The following is a 22,162-nucleotide window of genomic DNA, read 5'->3' as shown; positions in this document are numbered from 1 at the left end:
GCAGGTTAAATGATGAGGCCTAGAACCCCAGTTAAGCAAAAAAAATTATTAATCTATTAATTATCTGATTATGGAAAATTGCAAACTCTTATTCTTCACAAGGTTGACAAAAGCCACTGTGCATGTTATTATAGCTCTTGCCCTGCATGCACAGAACATTGACTGGAGAATTCAGCTTAACAAGGTTGGAGATATTCCCCACATGTATACAGATAAAGATGGGAAATGACTTTTTATTTATTTTTTTTGGAAAAAAAGAAATTCCTCTTTATTCCAAAACTAGGGATGCACCGTTATTGAAATTTTGACTCATATCCCAACATGAACAGCTTGAATGCAGTATTTTTTTTAAATGTTCCAACTATTGACTCTTTCAAAAGCTTCCCCAGAAAACACTGATATAATTTGCAGACTTAATCATCACAAAAGGCTTTTTCAGGCTTTAAAAAAAATAAAATCCAACATAATTATAAAATTAAATATCTGCTAAATCCGATTAATTGGTTTTAAGTCCAATACCGATGTGTTTACAGATTAATCTCCCATCACTAGTAACAATATATAGAGTGTACACTGGTTTACATTAATAGACAGCAAAAGCTGTGTAAACTTAAGTCACTTTTATTATTGTTGATTAGAAGGTTTGCTGGTTCACTGATGGCTAAAAGTAACTGGGAGAATGTACACTGATTGGCAAAAAACAATCCAAGAAAAACCGAACTTTATAACTTTGTATAAAGTATATTACATCTCAGTAGTGGCAAAGTTGTAGAACCCGATAGTAAAATGAAATTGGTATTTATGTAATAAAATGAGGCAATTGATCAATATTAGCTTAATCGACACTAACAGTTTTAAGTCATATAATTACATTTGTCACAGTCTCGCAGATATTATTGTTGACAAACTGATGGAGCATTCTTCCATCAATTTGCTGTCAGCGAACGCTCTGTTGTTTGCTCCACTAGAGCAATGATTTCCTCTGGAAATTGAGCTTCTAGGATGGAGCAGAATATTACAATTGAATAAGGTCAGGAATGGGTCTTAAGCTCAGCCTGGCCAATTCGGACCAGGGTCAAAATTTCAAGCCCATTGAGACCTCTAGTGGCAATACTGTTATGGTAAGCATTTCTCTTAGGGCTTATTGCAGTTATTTGGTTGTGGTTTTCAGTCATAAACATTCTGTATACCTGCTACCGTCATGGTCTTCATAGAAGAGGAATCTAACTTAGGACTCTAAATAATCTATCTAAAGATTATTTATGTGCTTAGGCAAAGTTAACTACAGAGATAGACAAATGACAGAATTGGGACTAATAATTTCTAACATAATGGTGTGCAGCATTGAGCTGTTTCAGTACTATCATGGGGGGGGGGGGGGGAAATACTGGACTTTTTTTTTATGTTTAACCACAATTCACACTGAATACGAACAATATTGTTATTGTTTCCAATTCATTAACCTAGGCAAGTCTTGGTTAAATGGTTGCAGCACAGGCTTTGTTTTTGTCTATGGGAGGGTATTGTGAGTTCTAATCCAAGCCAAGGTATCTGGGCATAATAACAAGAACGCTCAAATGTATTTATATATCCTGTAAAACAAGAAAACTTGTAAGATCCAATGCTGTGTGCCTGTGCTTACGTGCACACACACACGCATGCATGTGCCCCTTATTCTGTCCTCGCTAAGTACACTGGTAGACTTTCTGTTCTGTGAACACTTGACTGAATACAATGGAGTAGGCATTATCTTTGTAACCCAAGAGTGCTTAACCAGTGAATGAGATACAGCTCTGCCTCCAACAAGCAGCCACCTAGCAGAAATGCCGGAGTTATAGAACAGTCTTTTACAAACGCAACTATTCTTGGCTCTAAAGAGAAGAGACATGATCAGTTTTACTTTTACATTTTTTTTTTTTTTTTTTTTTAATATGACTAATTAAGTTAATGTCATAGTGACTTATAGTGACATATAGTGAAAAGTGCTGACTTACTGTGTGGTTCCTCTGACGGTTATACTTATTTAGACATACTGTCTGGCCAAGAGGAACTGATTCAAATTATACAAATTAGTCTTAATAGTTCTTTTCCCAGTTGGTTTCACTTAATCATTTGTTGAGGTTTGACAGAGATTATCAGTATTGTTTGCCAAAACAGTTGTGAACCATGTCAGGGCATTTTTTTCCACAGTTTAGGAATAAACTATGTCTCAATCATTAGTCATTAACTAAACGGTTGTGTATCTTTATACTCTAATCCCGTGTTAACACTTATTATGCCTAGGACGTGTCCACGCGTCTTCATAATTACACTCGTAGGAGGCCCAGGACGTGTGGACACATCTTTAGGTCCTTTTTAATAATGTTATAAAACGCGGACGCTAAAATCCATTTTTGACAGCGGCCGTTGCCTGGCAACACCTTGCTCGTCCATCCCGGAGCTGTTTAGCTGCGCACGCTATATTTGCGCGGGCCGACCTGTAACCTGCAGGGCGGGCTGAGCCGAGTCGAGATATTTTAACTTTACTGGCGGGGTGGGTTGAGGCGGGTTAAATAATGTATACTGTGATTTTTACAAGTGATTGTTTTTGCCACAAGTCCTGGGAGGACATTTTCGCAGCCTACTGGATTGTTGTGTTGCTGTGCTGGTTGATATCTCCTCCTTTCTTTCATCAATAAATCCCCAAACAGCGTGACTGTGATAGCCTAATTTACTTATACGGAGCATGCGCTCCCAATGCGCGTGCATGAGCACACCCCGGAGGACAATGTTAACGCCGAACATTTTCAAAGAGGTCTTTAGTGGCGTTTTCTCTCAGCGTCTGTGTCTCCAGTCCTGTTGTATGCAGTGGTGTGCTGTGGAGTCTTTAACTAATAGGGCTGTATTTTAATGGCGTTGCGCGTGTGCATCAAGTTCATTTGAATTGCATGTGGGGGGCGTGCGACGGTGCGTGCGGTGTCTGAACTACCGGGGCGGCGCCCTGGACAGCCCTACCGCCAGCTCACCACTGGTTGTATGTAGTCTCTTTTCTCCCCCACAACCTCTGTCTCCTCTCAATCTCTGCCATGTTGCACACGTATGTGACAAATGAATGGCATCGCATGGGTGTGATTGATTGATTGATTGAAGTATTTATTAACAGTTTGCAGAATTACAGTACATTTGAAGCACAACTCAATACGTAATTCTGCAAACTGTTAATAAATTCTTCAAACGGTGGTTAGAACACCCGGGCTTGCGTGCTTGCCTGTGATATTATTAGCCTGTTAAGACAGTTTAGAAGCACCTTTTTGACAAATCAAAGCCGCGTTCAAAGACACATTTGACTTGTATTTAATGTTGGCGGGATGCGGGCCAGGTCGAGAAAATGTATGTGGTGCTGCGGGGCGGCCTGGGCCGAGTCAAATTATTAATACATGCGGGACCTGCGGGTCATAAAAAAAATCCCTCACCCGCGCAACACTAGCACACGCAGCCATTCACTTCCTGGTTTACGGCTGAGAAATCTTGCTATTATCTCTGAATCTACGATGATGTCCATGGTTTTGATGAGCACGACAATGTTCTGTCCTAATTTCTGAATTCAGCATGCATCTCGTTGGGAATATTAACGCTTCTAAAGAGAGCAGACGTATTAGATGGTAATGGTACATTTCACCTCCTGGTTTTGGGGGGGAAATGGAAGGCGGGGCTTTTCAGAGTAAAAATCTCCCTCATCTTCTGGGCACTCTAGCGCGCCTTTTTATTTTGGAAACTTCCAGGGCATAAAAAGTTTTTAAGTACACTTATTAGGGCAGTGTACCCTTTCTGGAGATGCATTTTGTCAGCATTAACCTTTTAATGTCCCTCTTTTTGTGTGTTTTCAGATGGAAACTTCAGATGGTCTTCTGGAAGACCTACGCTGGCAGAAGATACTGGCGATTATCTGATTGTCTTTAGGACAGATAAGTAATTGAACACATTCACACTGGCCTTTTGCTCTCACGTCGTATAGGGGGGAGACTTGCCCCCTGGGTATGAGGGTATAAGAACTGTGTGAATATGTTCAATAGGACTGTGTGTGATATTTGCATGAACAATGAAATCCTCCGTCGTGTGTGTACAAATGTAACCATTTGTGCACTCTTGAGTTAAGTGAAGACAGAGGATTTTATTGCGTATGTGTTAACGGTACTTGGGGAAATGAAGAGGAGGACTCGGAAAATGAAAGGAATCAAAGGCAAGAGGAAGAACATTGACAATATCTCAGGTGATGCTGTAGCAGCACAGAATGGTTTGTGGGATACACTGAGATACAGGCCATACTGTGCTGCAGCAGCAAAGCCTGAACATGCAACCAAGCTTTAGAACCTAGACATGCTTTGAAACTATTGCCCATTTTCCATGATTGAAGTTCATTCATTCTCCATTATAGTTCTTCCTAGCCTAGTCTGTGGCCCTGATTGTATTAACCACTTGAACCCTATCATCCCTATTCTGGGCATGTCATAGCCTCGGTACCAGGCTTTCATTTTCGTCGGTGCAAAAAAAAAATGAAAGCCTGGAGGAACGCATTGGCCGCTCTGGGCTAGAAGTGGGAGTCAAGCCTTCGGGTGGGCGTCGCTCCAAATGATGTGATGTAGCGCTGCACTAGGGGAGGGAGCGGAGGGGCCCGTGGGTGACTGACAGATCGGTGAGATCCAATCAGGGCGTGCGCAAATCTCTGCCGCGACCCGCCCCTCTAGACCAGAAACCTAACACATTAGCTCAGGCTAGGCATGTCGTAATGGGCAAGCAGCCAAACATTGTGGGAAAGTTGCAGATCTACAATAAGCTCAAAACATGTTTTGTGAACTTGGCAATTTTGTATGTGGGGGGGGGGTGGCTAGTATTGGCCCCTGGGGGACTCTGGTCAACAACATATATCGTCGCTGTCGGGAGGAAACCAACTAACTACATTTTTAGGTTAGGTTTTTCATAAATCAATGCTATTGAACACCATTTATGTCTGTGTGTTGGTTAAAAATATTGAACCAATGAAAAGTATTAAAAAGCGCTTCGGAGAAAATCTCAACTCCATTGGAGCCTCAAACTATCTGGTAAAGCAACTAACTCCACCACCTCTCCCCCTCTCATGGTAAAGCAACTAACTCCACCACCTCTCCCCCTCTCATGCAACTAACTCCACCACCTCTCCCCCTCTCATGCAACTAACTCCACCACCTCACCCCCTCTCATGCAAGTAATTGACAATATATAAAGTCACAATACCAACTTTGATGAGGCCGTATTGATTTGTTATAAGGGTCATTTCCTGGAGAGAAAAAAAATATTTTTTTAAATTTCCTGAACAATGAACATTTTGGAAGTGGTTTCTCCCCGACCGCAGAGATGTCTAGTGTTTAAGTGGTTAATGCAAATGTCAATTAGGAAGATGTTTTGTATACAGTAAAGTGCATCCGTGCCAGTCTACGGGCATAGGACTCACCTGTACAGCTGCCATGCTGTAGCAGCACGTAAATATTGGAGTTAAGACTATTGCTGAAGCCTCCAGTATTGATCGTGCTGCTGAAGCAAGGCTGACCACTTGTCAACACCATAGTTGGTCCACTGATAATAACCCCTGTGCCAGTGACCTGACATTGGGATGCTGATGGAACGTTCCATTAGGCCTATATGAAACAGTGTTTTGTTTTGACTTTACTGACTTGAGCATTGTGTGAGCAGGCTACAATATTTTACTCAATGTCACTGTTAATTATGTGAAAGACATCTTGTGTGGTTTGTGTATTTTTGAAAAATAAAATATACTGGCTTTAATTGTCTGTTTTCCATGTTTTATTATTGTAGAGACAAATGTTTATTGGGCTTTAACAGAATATATATATATATATATATATATATATATATATATATATATTTAAAGCTTTAACTTAATGAGGAGCTTAATATAAAACGTGTGATTATGATTATGTATCCAAGTTTACCATTTTATTTATTACCTGCACCTACATGAAGAGCCCAGAAACACGGAGTGAGCACAGGGGAAGAACATGGTCTGGCTCGACTGGCTGACCATCCGTACTAATCCACCAAGCCAATGTGGTAGGTTACTGTATCGAGGTAACCAATTATTTTTTTGAATGACAAAGTGAAGGTTTTATAAAACCTAGTCATCCGTGGGCCTAAAGCTTGTATGCTTAGTTTTGACAAGGGTATAAGCTTATAGAGGCCTGCTTAGTTGTGAAAGTAGCTATTTAATTCCTAGCGTGTCTAATGTTGCCTAATAAAATGGGCTACCATTTATAAGGCCTATATTAAAAAAGGCTATTGCCTGAAAGTCAAAGTTGCCTTTAAAAACGGTCAATTCAAATTATTTGCGAAACATTACGTGTTTTGACCTATGTGCTTCCGCGAGGTGCGATATCAGCCCCTTTATTTTAATATGCCTATACTTTCAAAACCTTTTTAAAGTACTCTAGTGCTCCATTTCCAAATGAAACTCCTTGTTTAAGCGGTGTTTAACTGGTGGCAAGTCACGTAGTCGCAGCCGAAACTAATCTGGCATAAATCCAGCAACAATAAAGTCTAATCAGGCCTGCCAAATAAAATAGCCAGATTGGTTTGTGGCCTTTAGGATGCAGCTATGTCGGGATAAAAAGAAGAATCTAGCCTACTATATTTATAGTTTTAGTAGCTATAGAGCTAACTATGAAAGGTAGGCCATTAAATGCTCTTTATACTTATAATTACTGCTAAATAAATGCATGCCGATTTCGATTATCTTGTTTTCATTGACCATATCATTCAATTTGATGTTAATTTCCGATAGACTGGGCCCGTGCCAATTTTGACAAATTTGAGGCCTTTATTTTAAATTAGGGAAACCCAAAACATACCTAAATCAATATTTGATGTAGGCCTACTGTCCAGTAAAAGAAAAAAGCCACGTGTTTGCCTATTATTTGCAAATCAATGGTTATTTAGACCTTTTCTAAAATATTTCGTGTCATGCAATTTCGTCTTTCATATCCTCTCCTTTTAACACCATGCTACCACAAGCCACGCAATGCATATACTATATAGCCTGTATACATTAAGTTAAAAAAAATCCCATGGTTTTGTGAAATGTATAGGCTTAAATGCAAGTATTTGTAAATACATTGTAAATGTTAAACTCATCCTCTGAATAGGCCAATTCGCCCCTCTCTCACACACACTCACACACTCTCTCTCTCTCACACACACACACTTGGATTTTGAAATAATTGCAGACCGCATCCGTAGGCCTATAGGCTATAGCCTACACATCACTACATTGCAGATTAAAAGATGGCCTATGCAGAGTATTTGATATTCTGTTCACGGGTCTGCTAATGTTTTCTCATTTGAAGGGTATGCATGCATGCCATTTATGGTGTAACTTGTGATACCGAGGGCCAAGGCAAATTATAATATCCTATACACAAGGTCCTATAGCCTACAGAATTCCAATTCAAACCACATGATAAATAAAATCCTTCGATTGCTTCAGTGTCATACAGACCTCAAATTGTGGTTGAAAATGTGCGAAATCTGGGGCACAGTTGCGTATGTGTGTAAGTGTAATAGGCCACTGCATGGGGAAATTTAACTATTCTATTCTAAATTTCCCCATGCATGATGCGCGATTAAGTATATTTTATCTTTTAGCATTTATGTTTTCCATATTCAATTTGGCAACTGTTCCAACCATGTGTAGGCCTATATCTTGACCTGCCACAAAAATATTGTTGGGTAATATACTCACCGTTGACGCACTGAACTGTGCTCTATATAGTCTATCCAGATTAGAATGTCATGTTTAATCTGTAGCATTAAAAAAAGATACTTTTATTTTCATCATTTGCCCGGCAACACTGCAACAGTCGGCTATATAAATAGTCTACACGTGTCCCGACGTGCGTCCTGCATGACGTACGGTCATTGCTTAAAATCAGACTCTTCTGGTGTATTTAAAATCAGGATATAATCAATATTAAAAAGCAATTAACAATCTTTATTTCGGTCTATTTTGTACAACCCTAAATTGGCTTTAAACCAAGGGTAACATTGCAGGAAAAAGGGGTAAATCCTATCTGCCCGTGTCGTGGATTCAAGAAATCATCAAATGTGCATGGATAATAGGGGGAGAAGGGGAAAATAAATCGGTCCCATGATCCATGCAACAAACAAGTCGGCTGCTATTTACCCTGTATGTGTATGATATGTTGTCTGCATGTCATGACTATGCTGCTAAAACATCTCTCGGGACATTATGCAACGGTGGTAACCTTGGAGAGGTTGCAGCATCACTCCAGTGATGATGACGCGCTGTACAGGAAAGCGAAGCATCAACATTTACAGCATGGAATATTCTATTCATCAATTTCCATGCGCATATAGGCCTATATTTGTGAATCTGTAGGCCTGTAAGTATAGGCTATACCATGCTGGAATAAAAGACAGTGACATAAGGCTACATTTCACAAGTTTTATTAAACAAACATTTAACAGGGATTAAATCTACATAGTCTTAATAAATTAAAGTGAAAATGAATTAGGCCTATGGTTAGGTATTAGGCACAGGTGAAAAACGTATAGGCTATATGGAATGCATCATCTAAAGATGAAACATGAAAGGAGAGAGAGCTATAACCTATAACTCTCTTCAGTGTAATTCCACGGCGTTATAGATTGAGTTAAACAACTTACAACTGCCCATAAAATCGACAGTGGTGTGTATTAGGTTCAGGATACCATCGTGGCACGCGCTCATCAAATATGTGCTGGCGACAACCGCTTCTCGCCAATAGAGGCCAACGTCAGCGAGGTGCGAGGAGAGGACCGTCAGGCAGGCTTCGGCCAGCGAGGACACGCAGCCGGACGCCGCGGTCAGGTTGCCCGGCTGCAAGAGCAGCAGGGACGGCAGGGACATGCTCACGAACACGATGACGGTCTTGAGGACTCCGAGCCACGGGGTCGTCGCGCCACGGTACGACCCGCCGCTCTCGTGGGGGACGGAGATCTTGTCCACCTCTCGAAGCGTGAGCGAGTCCCACTTTTGAACGTCGAAGTTGCGCACCAGAGGGCCGACGTCCATGTCCGTGCGAGAGGGCAGCGGGGTTTCCCGGACGACCCGCAGCTTGTCCCTGAACTCCTGCATCCGCTCCAGAAAGCAGAGAGGGTCGGACACATTCCTGAATGACTCCGCGATGCTGAGCGCCCTGCTCTGCTCCTCCAGCGCAGCGCTCAGTTTGTTGATCTCCGGATCGTAGGCTTGCAAAACGACCAATTTCAACGTCTCAAAATCGGAGAGAATCTCGTTCTTTTTGTGTTCAAGGGTGTTGGTTAGTTTATCGAAGTAATCTCTTACTTTTTCCGCATCCCTAGAGACCAACTGAAGCGCCTTTTTCTTACTGGCTTCCAGTGATTCCAGGCACAACAGTATATCTGCGTTATGCCAGCTCTCCACCCCTTGGAATAGCTCCTCAAAGGCAGCTTTCTCTTGTTCATATGCATCATCCAGAGCACAGAATTTGTGTCCTTTATGGTCACCTGTTGTAGCACAAAACCCACAGATGAGTTTTAAGTCTGTGGCACAAAATATATTAAGTGGCTGACCGCTGTGCAGTTTACAAAATGACATCCTTGGCAAAACTCTGATTTTGTTGTACTTCTCCACTATTCCACGAAGAGAATAATTAATCTGCAGGCTATTTGCGCCATTGTGCGGCGTCTCTTTGCGGCAGGTGGGACATTTGAAAGGTGTTCTCCAAGCTGGACTTCTGCTCCCTTCCAAAATCCCTTCCAAGCATTTCTTGCAGAAACTATGTGAGCACAGGAGAACTCGCGGGTCGTCGAAGAGACAGCAGCAGATCGGGCATGTCAGGTCCTCTTCCAGAAGCTCCATGTTGTATTCTGTAAAAGACATCGATGCGCGAAAACGTTAGTTTTGAACAGCAAAAAGATCAAACATAACAGACTAAGGTTTGGCTGCTTGCCACGGCATAAAACAAACCCTCAGTCACACGATATAGTATACCCAAGAGAGACGTTACCGCGTTTGGAAAAGGGCAATAAACATAACGGCAAATTACGCACAATCATGTAGCAGGCAGCCCAAATGATAATACAGATCTGATCCATTGGTTTGTTCAGCTCTCCTCAGAACCGAAGTGACATTCATCGCCATAACCGCGAAAAAGGATACATGGTGAAAATGTGTTGTCAGCTCCGCAAGCGGCTCCCTTTTTCCATGATCTGACTAGCAGTAGCATACTCTCCTGCTTTCTGACATCCACTGACTGCAGACGGTGTATGTAGAGACCACGATCAAGCGCTATACGTTACAAACCACGTCAAATAACTACAGACTGTTTATATAGCCTATTTCTCAATGTTAAAAAGGTACAGATTGCGTTTGGGATTGGACTCTGCACTCATCATCTTGCTTTGGGAAGAAGGGGGGAGAAGAAAAGCAGGAGGCTCGCCAGCGACACGGTGTGTCACCGCAGTCAAGAAACCTATGTGACAAATTACCGACAAATTTAGTTCGCGTTACAGTTGGTCCTAGTTGTTGGCAAGGTGTGAGGAATGCTGTGACAGATTTTGCAAGCGCATAGTAACATGCAACTACTGGACAAAAAAAAAATCACTCACCCAGCTGCTGAGACGCGCACAGTGCAACGCAATCATGGCGCTTCTTGTTGCTGTGCAGACTTCGCCCTTTCCGGGGAAAAATTAACCGTTTCAGTGCTGTCTGGGAGGCTTGGATGAAACTTTACATCTTCGTTTCCTATGCAGGTTTAAACGTTGCGAAGACAACAGTGAACAGTGCATGCCAGCACGAGTGGTTTGTATGTTTGGATTTTATGAATTCGTTTATTGTTTACCTTTTGGCATGTTTGCGTTTTAATCCCAGTGCCATCAAAAGCAGAGGATCCCTGCAAGTTTAGATGGGGGAGGGGCTGTTGCTATGCAAAGCATTGCATCGTCAAAGAGACTCGACTAGGTTGGTACTTGTCCCACAGGCTCCCACAGTTTGGCATCATCACACATTCAAACAAGCCTTTCCCGTCCCACTTATGACTTTTTGGATACTCGTGGTCACGGATACTCACTCGCTAAAGGTAAACACAATAAAAGATGCAAGTGAAGAGTAAATCCAAGTCACTTTCAGTTCAGATCATTGCTGATTGCTGATGACCCAGCCACTGCCCACTAACTACCCCTTTCAGTCAGTCAAAAACAAGTAAACAACTCATTTGAGGAGGATGTTCGTTGTCGTTGTGAATGTGCATCATCCACATAGGGACTCTGTGTGTACTGTGCCCTCCCTTGGTAAACATTATTAAACCGAAACGCTTTCCAAAACTCGCCCCCGCCCCAGTTTGCGGGGGGATTATGTAACATTACGGGTCGATAACCAATAGTTACTTAGTCACGTGTAGAAATGTTGACCTTGATTTTCTTCCCTTGTTTCCATGCCATCAGGAGCAAAACTGCCTATCTTAGCAAGCAATGTGATTGGGCGCGTTGGGTACTGGGTAGATGGGTTTAGCCGGTAGCATTCAGATTGACCGCAGGGTGTCGCTGTTTTGTTTTGGAGTGGCGCGTTGTTTTTATGCTCGCTAAAAGTGTTTCCGGATGTTGTCGTGTGCAGCATCAGCATCATCATCATCAGCCTTCAGAGAGAAAAAATGGCTGCCATGTTTACGTGTTGTCTAGGCTGCTGCGGAGATGGAGGTTCGGGACACATACCCCTCAAAGAAATGCCCACTGTTCAATTAGATACACACCACATGGGTAAGTATATATGCTGTCTCTATCTCACACTGTGTGGAGTCAACCAGACAGTCAACTAGACGTGTCTGTGGTTGGTTTGGTAGGTGTAACTACTTGCTAACGCTAGCTCCTGATAGCGTCGAAAAATTACCCTAGTCTTAACCCCAACCGGCTGAGTTGGCTTCAAAATATAAAATGTCACAACACCCCCAGCAAAATATATTACTCCAACATCATCCCTTTATTTGGTGAATAATTTATAGACAACAAATAAGGAAAGTAAACGCATCTAACTTGTAGCCACACACTCGGAACACTGTATGTATGTGTAGTCTGTTTCAGGTGAGGTCGTCCATAATTCATAACGGACACTAGCTGTTTTCTTCTTTTTTCCCTTTCCATCTTTTCTTCTTGCATTTGTTTTCTTCATGGTTACAGTGGTTGGGCGTCAACCATTACATAGCATTCCAGTTACAAAACATAAGTAAACAAGGCAGATCACCTCATCTGTGATCAGATGGAAGCAGTATGTGGAATGAAATATAATGGAGTGTTAACTTTGGAGAGTTTGCGTAAAGTCTAAACATTGATCAGATTTTAAATTAAAATTAAAATGTATGTGACATGGTTAGACTTTAAATAAATTATTTATTGAGTGGCATTTTTCCCTTTTTTATGTTTCTGATTATGAACTGCAACATTATTTGGATTGTCTCCCATTCAGGCACAGATGTTGTTATTGTCAAAAGTGGACGTCGGATATGCGGCACTGGGGGTTGTCTTGCCAATGCTCCGCTACATCAGAATAAGAGTTATTTTGAGTTCAAGATCCAGTCTACTGGTAAGCTACAGCTGCTGATCTACTATTTCTGTTCCCCAACCCCATCCTGCATTTCACTTATTCATGTTTTGAATAGGGCTATAGACCAATTATTTGTTTACAAACATTGAGACTGGTCAATGGGTGACTGTTTCATGTAATCAATTCCCAACAGATCTACAAACCTGTTGTTTTGGGGAGCGCTGGTTTCAGTTAATTCAACCTCTTGTCTGTTGGCTAGTGAGGTGCACCCTAGGAGACATTTTATACTTATTTGTGCAACAGTATTGCGGGCAGAGAACAGCTGATATACAAGCTCACATCACGTCTCGGATGAGACTGTTTTGTTGTGAGCTGAGGCCTCATTTTAGAAGGAGAATACCAGCACTCACAGAGTAGTCCTTTAAGGCACTTTATCGTTTCATCTTTACATGGGAAGGTATGCTGCAAGCAGCAACACAACGAACGCATTTCGGCCAGGGGCCTTCGTCAGCGTTGTAAATGCTGTAAACAAAGCGACGTGTCACATTTAGACTGTCAGGCGGTGCGACATCCTCCCCTGTCCGGGTAGATACACACCACAACCAGCTAAACCCATTCAGTATTAAGTATATATGCTGCAAGCAGCAACACAACGAAAGTGCAAACACAATTAATTTACATATTCAGCAAATAAATGTTTAACAAAAAAGTCAGTTTGTCCATAAGACTTCGGTAATTCATAAGGCACCAACTGCTGGTATCAGTTTTTAGGTCCATGTTACAAATACATAATATATATCCAACATTATTACATAGGCTCACAGGGCATCACTGGCTGAGTCCTTAAAGAGGAGGGGGAAGTTAAGTACTCAGAAGGACTACACCTTACAAATAGTATACACACATGAAGTGCCAAAGAGGCTACAAACAGGCTTATTCTTAGTAGAAAGGAAAGGTAGAGCAACAAAACCCACTAGCAAAAACATTTTTTTAAGGTTTTAATAGAGGGCCTGTCTTAGGGACTCTCGTCTCAAAAAACTCAATTAAAGTCCACCCCTCTCGAAAGGAGGTCATTTAATCATCTACCCATAAATGGGCAACAGTAGCCTACATCATTTGCTCATAAAGGGCATCATTAATAGAATTAATATAATTAAAAGTCGGAGAAGCTCAGAGTTTGTACTACATCATATAAAACATTTTAGAAACATACAAAAAGAATACACCTTTTCACAATTCAATACACGCAGTGCATGGACGAGTCATATATTGTCTAGAAAGGCTACTACTGGGTCCTTAGTCCTCTGCTCGGAGTATCGCTTTTTATAATAGGAAAAATCCTGAAGTTCGAGAGTTCATAAAAACGTCAAAGCATCTATATGTTTCTTATAATAATTAGGCAAAGCCTGGAAGTTCGACAGTGTTCATACATTGTGAAATCTATCACCAGACAGCACCTGCACCTTTTCATTGAAGTCAATCCCACAGTTTTTCGAACAGTCAAGAAAGAGTTTATTTATAAATAGGTTTATCAAACCGGAGGTCCATTCTTGTCAGCATTCATCAGGTTTCGACGGTGTTGAAGCGTCCACAGCATGGTGTCCTCTATCGAGTGAGAAGCGTCTGTTAGAGACGTAACTCTCTTTGGATCAGGAGCCGACGCGGTACAGAACCGCGCCGCGTCTGTGTCTTGGTGGGTCCAAGGGTCTGTCATGGTGTAACTGCAGCATACCATCCACCGGGAGGTGCGACGCTCGGTCAGGAACATTTTCGAAAGGAAGAAGCACGCACAACTCCAACTATCTCAGTATCATTGGAACATTTTACCGGGTGCACGGTCAGGAAACACTTAAGAAGAAGGAGAATACCAGCAATCAGAGTAGTCCTTTAAGGCACTTTATTGTTTCATCTTTACATGGGAAGGTATGCTGCAAGCAGCAACACAACGAACACGTTTCGGCCAGGGGCCTTCGTCAGCGTTGTAAATGCTGTAAACAAAGCGACGTGTCATTCACAGACCTCATTCACACATATCAAATCAAACGAATGTCATGCTCTGTTCCGTCCGTTTTTCACGGACGCCTCAATGCTTTTCCAATGGAATTCACGTGGTTTGACCAAACACTTGTGTTTGATGGGGGGAGGGGGGAAATGTCAAACAAGTGTTTGGTCAAACCACGTGACTTCCATTGGAAAAGCATTGAGGCGGCCATGAAACACAGAAGGAAGAAGAATGTTCGTCCAACATGTGTGTACGAGGCCTCAGAGGTCTGCGTGCGCGACACCATCGCGGTGTGACGTCGTCTGATAAGGCGTCTATAGATAGGCCTGTCATATAATTATTTGAGATAATATTTTGCATAATCGTTTTTATGTTGAAAAATATTAATATTTCCGAACATAAAAAAATCATTAGTGGAAATGGGAATGGTTGAACGCAACAGTATGCAATGCACTGTGAGCTTGTATTATTATTATTATTTTGTGAAAACACAATTAAACCATTAATAACAATTATTTGCATGACAATCATCAAGGACAATCGTGACAGCCATCGACTGTTGGCTGTAATTGAAGACAAATTCAGACCAAAGGTTGACTGATTTCTCAGTCCCATTCAACATCCTCCCTCTTGTGCCCTGTGTCTAGGTATATGGGGAATCGGTGTGGCCACTCAGAAAGTGAATCTTAATCAAGTACCAATGGGCAGAGACACAAACAGCCTTGTTCTGAGGCATGATGGTTCAGTGTATCACAATAATGAGGAGAAGAACCGTCTACCTGCAAACAGCCTGCCTCAGGAGGGGGACATTGTGGTGAGTACAGCAACAGCATATCACTGCTTATCCTAGACCAGTGGATTTCAACATAGTGTCTTATCTGGGGACCCCCAGGTGTGTTCCAGGTGGTCACCAACCAGTTGTGTAACGTAAGGCTGTCAACACATATTCGAATATTCCTTCGAATATTCAAACAAATACATTTCAACTATGAAAATGAAGGTTACAATTAAAATAAAATAAACAATCTTCCGCATTATCACAAGACTGGCCGCAAATAACCGTAAGCGACAGCTGGCCTCGAGAGAGGCAAAGGGGAGAAGCAAGAAGTCTCCCCTCACGGCTTTGAAGATCGGCGAGCTGATCTACAATTGAATTCCACAATGTGTTGCAGATTCAACACGTTGTGGGTTTATGGATTAGCTGTGTTTGCCATGGGACACCATCATAGACGGATACATACAGCTGCCTCGCTGTAAACACAGACTTCATGACACACACACACACACACACACACACCAGACTTCATCATGCTCAGCACTTGAAAGCACACACATTTAATGACGAATTGTCCCTATTGAATGAAATATGACCTACTTCTAAAATAAGTTGGGTGTGAATTTAGAATTATAAAGGGCAATTATCATTTATTAAGGCATATTTGTCTTATTAGCCAGGGATCCTTTGAAAAATAATATACATTCAAAAATCACAAGTGTGTGTGTGTGTGTGTGGTAACTTCAGTCATAACATCTTTTTTTATAGGGTTCTATGCTAAAAAAGCATATACTGTAGATGTATTCAGGTGCATATATACTGATATGGTACTTTGCCATCGACATTGACATTGAAGTGTTATTAGTCCATCCATCCAGATGGCCAGAAATAACTTAAACGTTAACATTAAACATGCAATAAACTAAATGTATTGAATCACTTGAGAACACAATGCCCAAAGGGAGGTTGGACAACTATATAATTTGATGATGGCAAGATTAATGGTGAGTGATGTCATCATGTTTTAAGAGTGCATCAAGTGATCATCTTGTTTTCCTTGTTCTGTTTTTCTCAAGGGTATCACGTATGATCATGTGGAACTGAATTTGTATTTGAATGGGAAAAACATGCATTGTCCCGCTTCAGGGATCCGAGGCACTGTGTTCCCAGTAGTATATGGTAAGTATATCTGTTAACACCTCAATGATAACTATGACAATAACTAATTTATACAAGTCTGTCCACACTGATGAACAACACGTTCTGTAAACAGTGGCACAAACAAGCTGCACACTCCAGCTGTGTGTGAGCCTGAAGCTGGATTCATACATCGGCATTCAACGGGTCACACACCGGAAATAGCCCTCAGCGTGACACTTTGCGAGGTTGTAGATTGGCTATTTTTGTATTGGTGCACAACCCTGTCATACGATGAAGTATTGAGTCAGGGCCCACATGGAGGGGGGTGCCGTGGGGAACGAGAGAGATGGTGCTGAAAGACGCATGAATAGGATATAATGGATAATCTGACTGAGAAGACTAATAGCCGGGGAGACAGTCACGCAAAACTTGAGAGGACCTGTGATGTCATTAAGGCCCACACAGAATGAGAGGTCTGCTGTGCCGGAAACATTGCGAAAAAAAGTTATGGTCAATTTTGTATACCACACCATAGACAACCAATATACGGTAACATTTTCCAAATTTCATCATGCTTTAAGTAGCATGTGACATGTCAAACTAGCGGGTTTTCATGATTCTGAATCCATTCCAAGCATTCGTTTTTCACGAAAAACACTCCTTTGCCTAAAAACATCATCATAACGGCGATGTTGTCCTAATTTCTGACTTCTAAAGAGTTAAGTCTTAAAAAGACAAAAGAGTGGCCGCACACACTGATAGCCAAAGTGCTGATTATTTATTAGGATGCAGAGTAGGAACCAACGTTTCGGCAGTACTAACTGCCTTCTTCAGGGTATCTAATTTCTGACTTCACCATGCATCTCGTTTAGAATATTAAGGCTTCTAGAGGGAGAACAGTTTACGATGGCGATGTAGTAAAGGAAGATTTCATCTCCCGGTTTTAGGGGGAAATGAAAGGCGGGGGTGAAAATGCAACAAAGTGAAAACACCCAGAGTGGAAATCTTTGAAAACGCAGTTTCCTCCCGTCTCCATGTAAACGGGCAAAACAGTGAATCCGCAAAACTTGTGACATCATGGCTCACAACGCATATGTTACATTGATGCAGTCCATATGTGATATAATATTTGGAGTTCCTACAATGAGCTAGCGCTCCCTCGCCTACAAAGCACCGCTCATCAGAGATGGTGAGTGTAAAACCATGATGTAAATAAAAAGCCTTGTGATAGCCGGCAGCAGCGTTTATGTAGCCTAATGTATGTATAAAATATAACCATCCCGTGGCGCGCTCTGCCTGCATGCCTCTGGGCTGCCTGTCAGCCTGTGTGTCACTCGATGCGGTTAGTAGAAAGCAGGCAGAGACGGCCACAACTCCATTGTATTCTGGAAGCGTCATTCATTCATTCATTCAAACCTTTATTTATTCTCAAAAGACATTGAGGTCACCCTCATTTGCAGTGTCGTCGAGATGCACATAATACAACATTTCAAAGCAATAAACAAGAACAGAACAGAACGGCAACATTCGAAACCCTGAGTCCCCGATAGGGTTGTGTGAAGGGGGAGCTACCTGGTTCTTGGACTGGTCTTTCTGGCATCCCGTAACCGCCACCTATCGACATTATAGCGTTTTCATAAAGTGTGCGTTCTATTCTAAAGGGTCAATAAAAAATGAGAACGCAATTTGACTTTACCGTTTTCTCTGGCGACCGTTCTCGTGTTTAAAGGTGGCTTAATTTGCTTGGCACTCTAGTGCCTTTATTAACAAGTGTTAAACCCATTGCATTGATTATGACTCGTGTATTAACCCATTATGAGGAAGATTCTACATTTGTCTTCTAAATCACAGTTTTCATGTCAAGGACGTGAAAGGGTATTTGGCCACTGAACCCACATCCCAAATTGTGTTCCAGGGACCCCCAGAAGCAAAGACTTGAGTTAAAAGTGTTCACAGCAGATCTACAAGCTTGCAGCACGGCACGAAGTGACACGCTATGAGCTTGTATATCTGCTATTTTTGAATAGCCAAAGTATAAAATAATGCTTTTATATCACATCTAAAATAAGAAATGACACAAATGCTGTCTCGGTTTTAATGGGTTAACATTACAGTTGTCCAAAGCATACATGATTCTTTTGGAATGCAAGTAACGGCTACAGCTATTAAAATAGGTGTGCCAATGTGGTCATGTCAAATACCATTTCACAATAGTTATGGTATTGCCAATACTAGCAACTTGAGTACTAACTAAATCATACAAATGTATGTATGATGTATGACAAACATACAGTATACATTTTATACATACATGGATGCTGACATCACAATGTACCATGGCCACTGGCCAGCCTAGTCCATGAGATTATATGTAACCTTTAGATGGCAGCAAACTTACAAAAGTGGCATAGGGAAAAGTCACTGGAGAAACAAAACTAACTTTTAAACATTAATGACTTTGTAATGCTTGACATAATTGTCAGCAAGAGAAGTGGATGATGGGAATATTACTTGTTAAAACTATTAAAAACATCAAACAAATGGTAGTAGTATGCGTTAGAGGCTATGCTGTATGGTTCTATTGGAGGTTATACTTGTCTGACAGCTCTTCCTCCAATAGTCTCCCAACAAACACAAATGAAGGTCTTCTATGAAAAAATATATTTGAGTACTGGTCAAATCTTAGCCATTAATAGTAGGATATTCTTGGTTAAAATAAAATGGGTTTTGTGACGAGCTCTATATTCTGATAGTACTCATTGCTATAGTGTTTGTTCAGTAACAGGTGGTATCCCAATCTCTCCAACTCTAATAAACAAAAAATATATTTTTAAGTTCGTTGCCATTTTCAGCCAACCAATTACCCGTGATTATCTAAAAAATCCAATCCAGACCGACCCACCCGTCAAATAATGGACCCGTTGCCTGCCCTATTGCCCGTGATTACATAAATAGCCTATAGACAGTAGTCACTCAATTTGAAAGTTATTTTGTGATTTTATATAATCTCACCCATTGGATGGCCCACACCCCATTTCAGGACTCTATCCTGTATGAGTTCTCTCTCCTGTTTGGATAATTTTTGATTTTTTGGTTTACTAAAGAGCTGGAGAGACAGGCAGTCCTGTCACTGAACAAATACTGTATCAAAATTATTACAGAATATAGAACCTCTTTTCTTTTTTTGAAAAGAGGTTGTTATAAAAAGCATGTTGTGTACACGTTAACATCATTTAGTTACTATCAAACACTGAGAAGCAAAATAAGCTTTTTTAATTTCTGCATTCACTGACTCAAAGTGAACTCTCCTATGATATAGAGAAAGATTTGGTTAATGAAATTCAATTGAAATCTAACAAAGCATATTCTTATGTTTGTAAATGTTACTACTACTACTACGTAGCAAAACATATACACATTATACTCTAAGTTTGCTGAGAACTGATTTTGTTATTTAACCATTAACAAGATACAGTATATTGTGCTTAATTGGACCTTCATAATGGATTTGTTTACATTTTCTGTAAGAGTTTGATGTTTAATACATTTTCTAGAATGATTTTAGAGAATAAATAATGCATACAATTATATGATGACATCTAATTTATTACATACATTCCGAGATCTGTTTCTGACCTTTTGTTTATGATTATTTTCTTTTTCTCCGTTCTAGTGGACGACAGTGCCATCTTAGACTGCCAATTTAGCGACTTCTATCACACCGCTCCTCAAGGCTTTGAGAAGATCCTGTTTGAACAACAAATCTTCTAATATGAGCAGCACCTAAGTTCCCTCCCCCTTCTTCTCCCCCTCCTCTCCCACACACATGCACTACACCAGCGACTCTCAACCTGTGGCCCATGAGGATTTATTACAAGTGGGCCCCCCAAATAATTCGCAAAACTGAGATTATGGTATGTTTACATTTCTTTAAAACCTTGAAAAATGTGTTTTTCATTGTGATGAATTGGAACTTTTAAAGCATATGAATGCAATCCGGAGCACAATCAATTGATTGATCATTAAATAAACATGCTCTGAGAATGCGCCCATCATCTGACACAGCAGCCGACGGCAACCTACTTTGAGAATTTCAAGTCGGACCTGATCCACAAATAGATTGAGAACCGCTGCACTACACGCAACCTCTTATCACCGTGACCAGTTTGACATTGATTGGATCAAGTCTTTATGTCTGCCTTTGATTGTCTCAGTCTTATTATCCACTGATTAGTCATTTTGCTGCTGCTCTCTGTTGAAGTTGTAGGTTAACCTTGATAAAAAATGAAAACGCCTGGGTAGATCTGATTGGCTGAAAGGCTGTCGGGCGAAGAAAGGCGGTGACGTTTGCGCTTATTACCGTTTTGCAGTAGTAATCTTGTTCTATTGAAATCTTCCTGGTTTCTGCTTTCTCAGATGTGTATGCTGTACGTGTTTATCTCTTCCAGGAAGTGTTTGAGTCCAATGGTAAAATATTCCCATTTGTCAGGACCAGAAGCCATGTTTGTTGACATGATTTATACTTATTGTGCATTTAATTTGGGGAGGTAATATCTGAATGTAAATGCCAGGTTCGCCCAGATTTATTTATATGTATTTGATTCATAGATTAAAATCTATATTTCGCTTGGGTATATTTTCTTTCTTTTTTTTGTTTTTGTATTGATTGCCTGCGTGGACTCGTGACCAATCAGTCACTCACTATTGTACCAGCTTTAAACTGGCACATCATACTGTATGTGTATGTGTCTTAAGTAATTATTTTAGATGTTTGCATTTACTCATAAGGTTGGCTAGAAGTCCAGAGATTTAATTCTTATTTTAGGATCAGAGGTTGAATGAATGAATAGTTTATTTCCGTGCTGTACCGTTACATGGTCAACTTCATCATTTGCATTTACGCTATAAAAAGAGGTGGCACCGAAAAGGTCTAGGCTGAAGCCTAGCCTTTAGGTTGACTTGTATTGAGTTGAAAATGTAAATGTTACCAAGGTGAATTATTGCTTTAATATTGGACACTAATATTTAAATTGTTTTCTAAATCACCATATAGCCTACTAGAATTGTTTCAACATGATTTTTCATTTTTTTTTGTCTTTTGTATGGTGTATTTATTCCAAATAAAATAACATTTGCGAAGCTAGTTTCTCTGACTAGAGATATACGTTTCTATTCTATTCCTATTATATTGGCTTTGCATTTCCACTACTGAGGTGAGAAAGTTGTAATTGATATTTTAAATGCGTTTTTGTTTGCACTAATAATGTAATGTATAAGCTAATCCTAATATTACTGTTGACTTATTAAAAATGTGTGTCTGGAAGTAACCTTGTCTTTCTTGAGAGCTGCATTTCTTGTTTAGCAGTTTTTCCACATTTAGAATTTGTGATAAGAATAAGACCAGTAATTCGCAAAGACCCACAGGGCCAGCCCAGGGGTCCCCAGAAAAATAAGTTAAATATATTGTAGCATCAGAAATAAAATCACTTTAACCTTATGCATCTGCTATTTTCAAAGGTTTTGAATATTATTTTTTAATAATTTAAATACATTCAGATGGGGGGTCCGCGGCCAAAATGAATACATCAATTTAAAAAAATGTGGGGGTACTTGACATGAACATGTTTTGAGAACGAGAAGTTATAGACTTGCTTACGCA

General features: G+C 40.7%; 2 protein-coding genes across 6 annotated transcripts; one reads left to right on the top strand and one right to left on the bottom strand.

Moving 5' to 3' along the window:
• Positions 1–8,002: 8,002 nt before the first annotated feature.
• On the bottom strand, positions 8,003–11,046 carry trim13 (tripartite motif containing 13). 3 transcript variants are annotated; one of them, XM_079518572.1, is made up of 3 exons: positions 10,893–11,046; positions 10,660–10,795; positions 8,003–9,918 (listed from the first exon to the last, which is right to left on the bottom strand). In XM_079518572.1, exon 3 carries the CDS (start codon positions 9,908–9,910, stop codon positions 8,669–8,671), a length of 1,242 nt encoding a protein of 413 aa, XP_079374698.1. In that variant the 5' UTR covers positions 9,911–9,918; positions 10,660–10,795; positions 10,893–11,046; the 3' UTR covers positions 8,003–8,668. The 3 variants fall into 3 exon arrangements, with proteins under 3 accessions (XP_079374698.1, XP_079374700.1, XP_079374699.1); XM_079518574.1 differs by lacking the exons at positions 10,660–10,795; positions 10,893–11,046 and adding an exon at positions 10,540–10,558; XM_079518573.1 differs by lacking the exons at positions 10,660–10,795; positions 10,893–11,046 and adding an exon at positions 10,102–10,430.
• On the top strand, positions 10,666–21,826 carry LOC306935487 (SPRY domain-containing protein 7). Of its 3 annotated transcripts, none has more exons than XM_079518576.1 (6): positions 10,666–11,011; positions 11,663–11,805; positions 12,509–12,625; positions 15,236–15,402; positions 16,440–16,542; positions 20,177–21,826. In XM_079518576.1, the coding sequence occupies exons 1-6, from the start codon at positions 10,956–10,958 to the stop codon at positions 20,272–20,274; spliced, it is 684 nt and encodes a 227-aa protein (XP_079374702.1). In that variant the 5' UTR covers positions 10,666–10,955; the 3' UTR covers positions 20,275–21,826. The 3 variants fall into 3 exon arrangements, with proteins under 3 accessions (XP_079374702.1, XP_079374704.1, XP_079374703.1); XM_079518578.1 differs by having other exon boundaries at positions 10,667–10,856; XM_079518577.1 differs by having other exon boundaries at positions 11,003–11,129.
• The last annotated feature ends 336 nt before the right edge of the window (positions 21,827–22,162 follow it).

This window comes from Electrona antarctica (genome assembly GCF_951216825.1).
Source record: "Electrona antarctica genome assembly, chromosome: 13".
Classification (NCBI taxonomy): Eukaryota; Metazoa; Chordata; class Actinopteri; order Myctophiformes; family Myctophidae; genus Electrona; species Electrona antarctica.
The sequence above is the reverse complement of the archived record's forward strand: the minus strand, read 5'-3'. Positions and strand labels throughout refer to the sequence as shown.

What these genes read in the sequence shown, in the direction of transcription:
- trim13 (XM_079518572.1), bottom strand. Translation starts at nt 9,910, where the DNA reads ATGGAGCTTCTGGAAGAGGACCTGACATGCCCGATCTGCTGCTGTCTC.
- LOC306935487 (XM_079518576.1), top strand. Translation starts at nt 10,956, where the DNA reads ATGGGGGAGGGGCTGTTGCTATGCAAAGCATTGCATCGTCAAAGAGAC. An exon ending in ATTAGATACACACCACATGG is followed by an intron (nt 11,806 to 12,508) that starts GTAAGTATATAT and finishes TCTCCCATTCAG; the next exon opens with GCACAGATGTTGTTATTGTC. An exon ending in CTCAGGAGGGGGACATTGTG is followed by an intron (nt 15,403 to 16,439) that starts GTGAGTACAGCA and finishes GTTTTTCTCAAG; the next exon opens with GGTATCACGTATGATCATGT.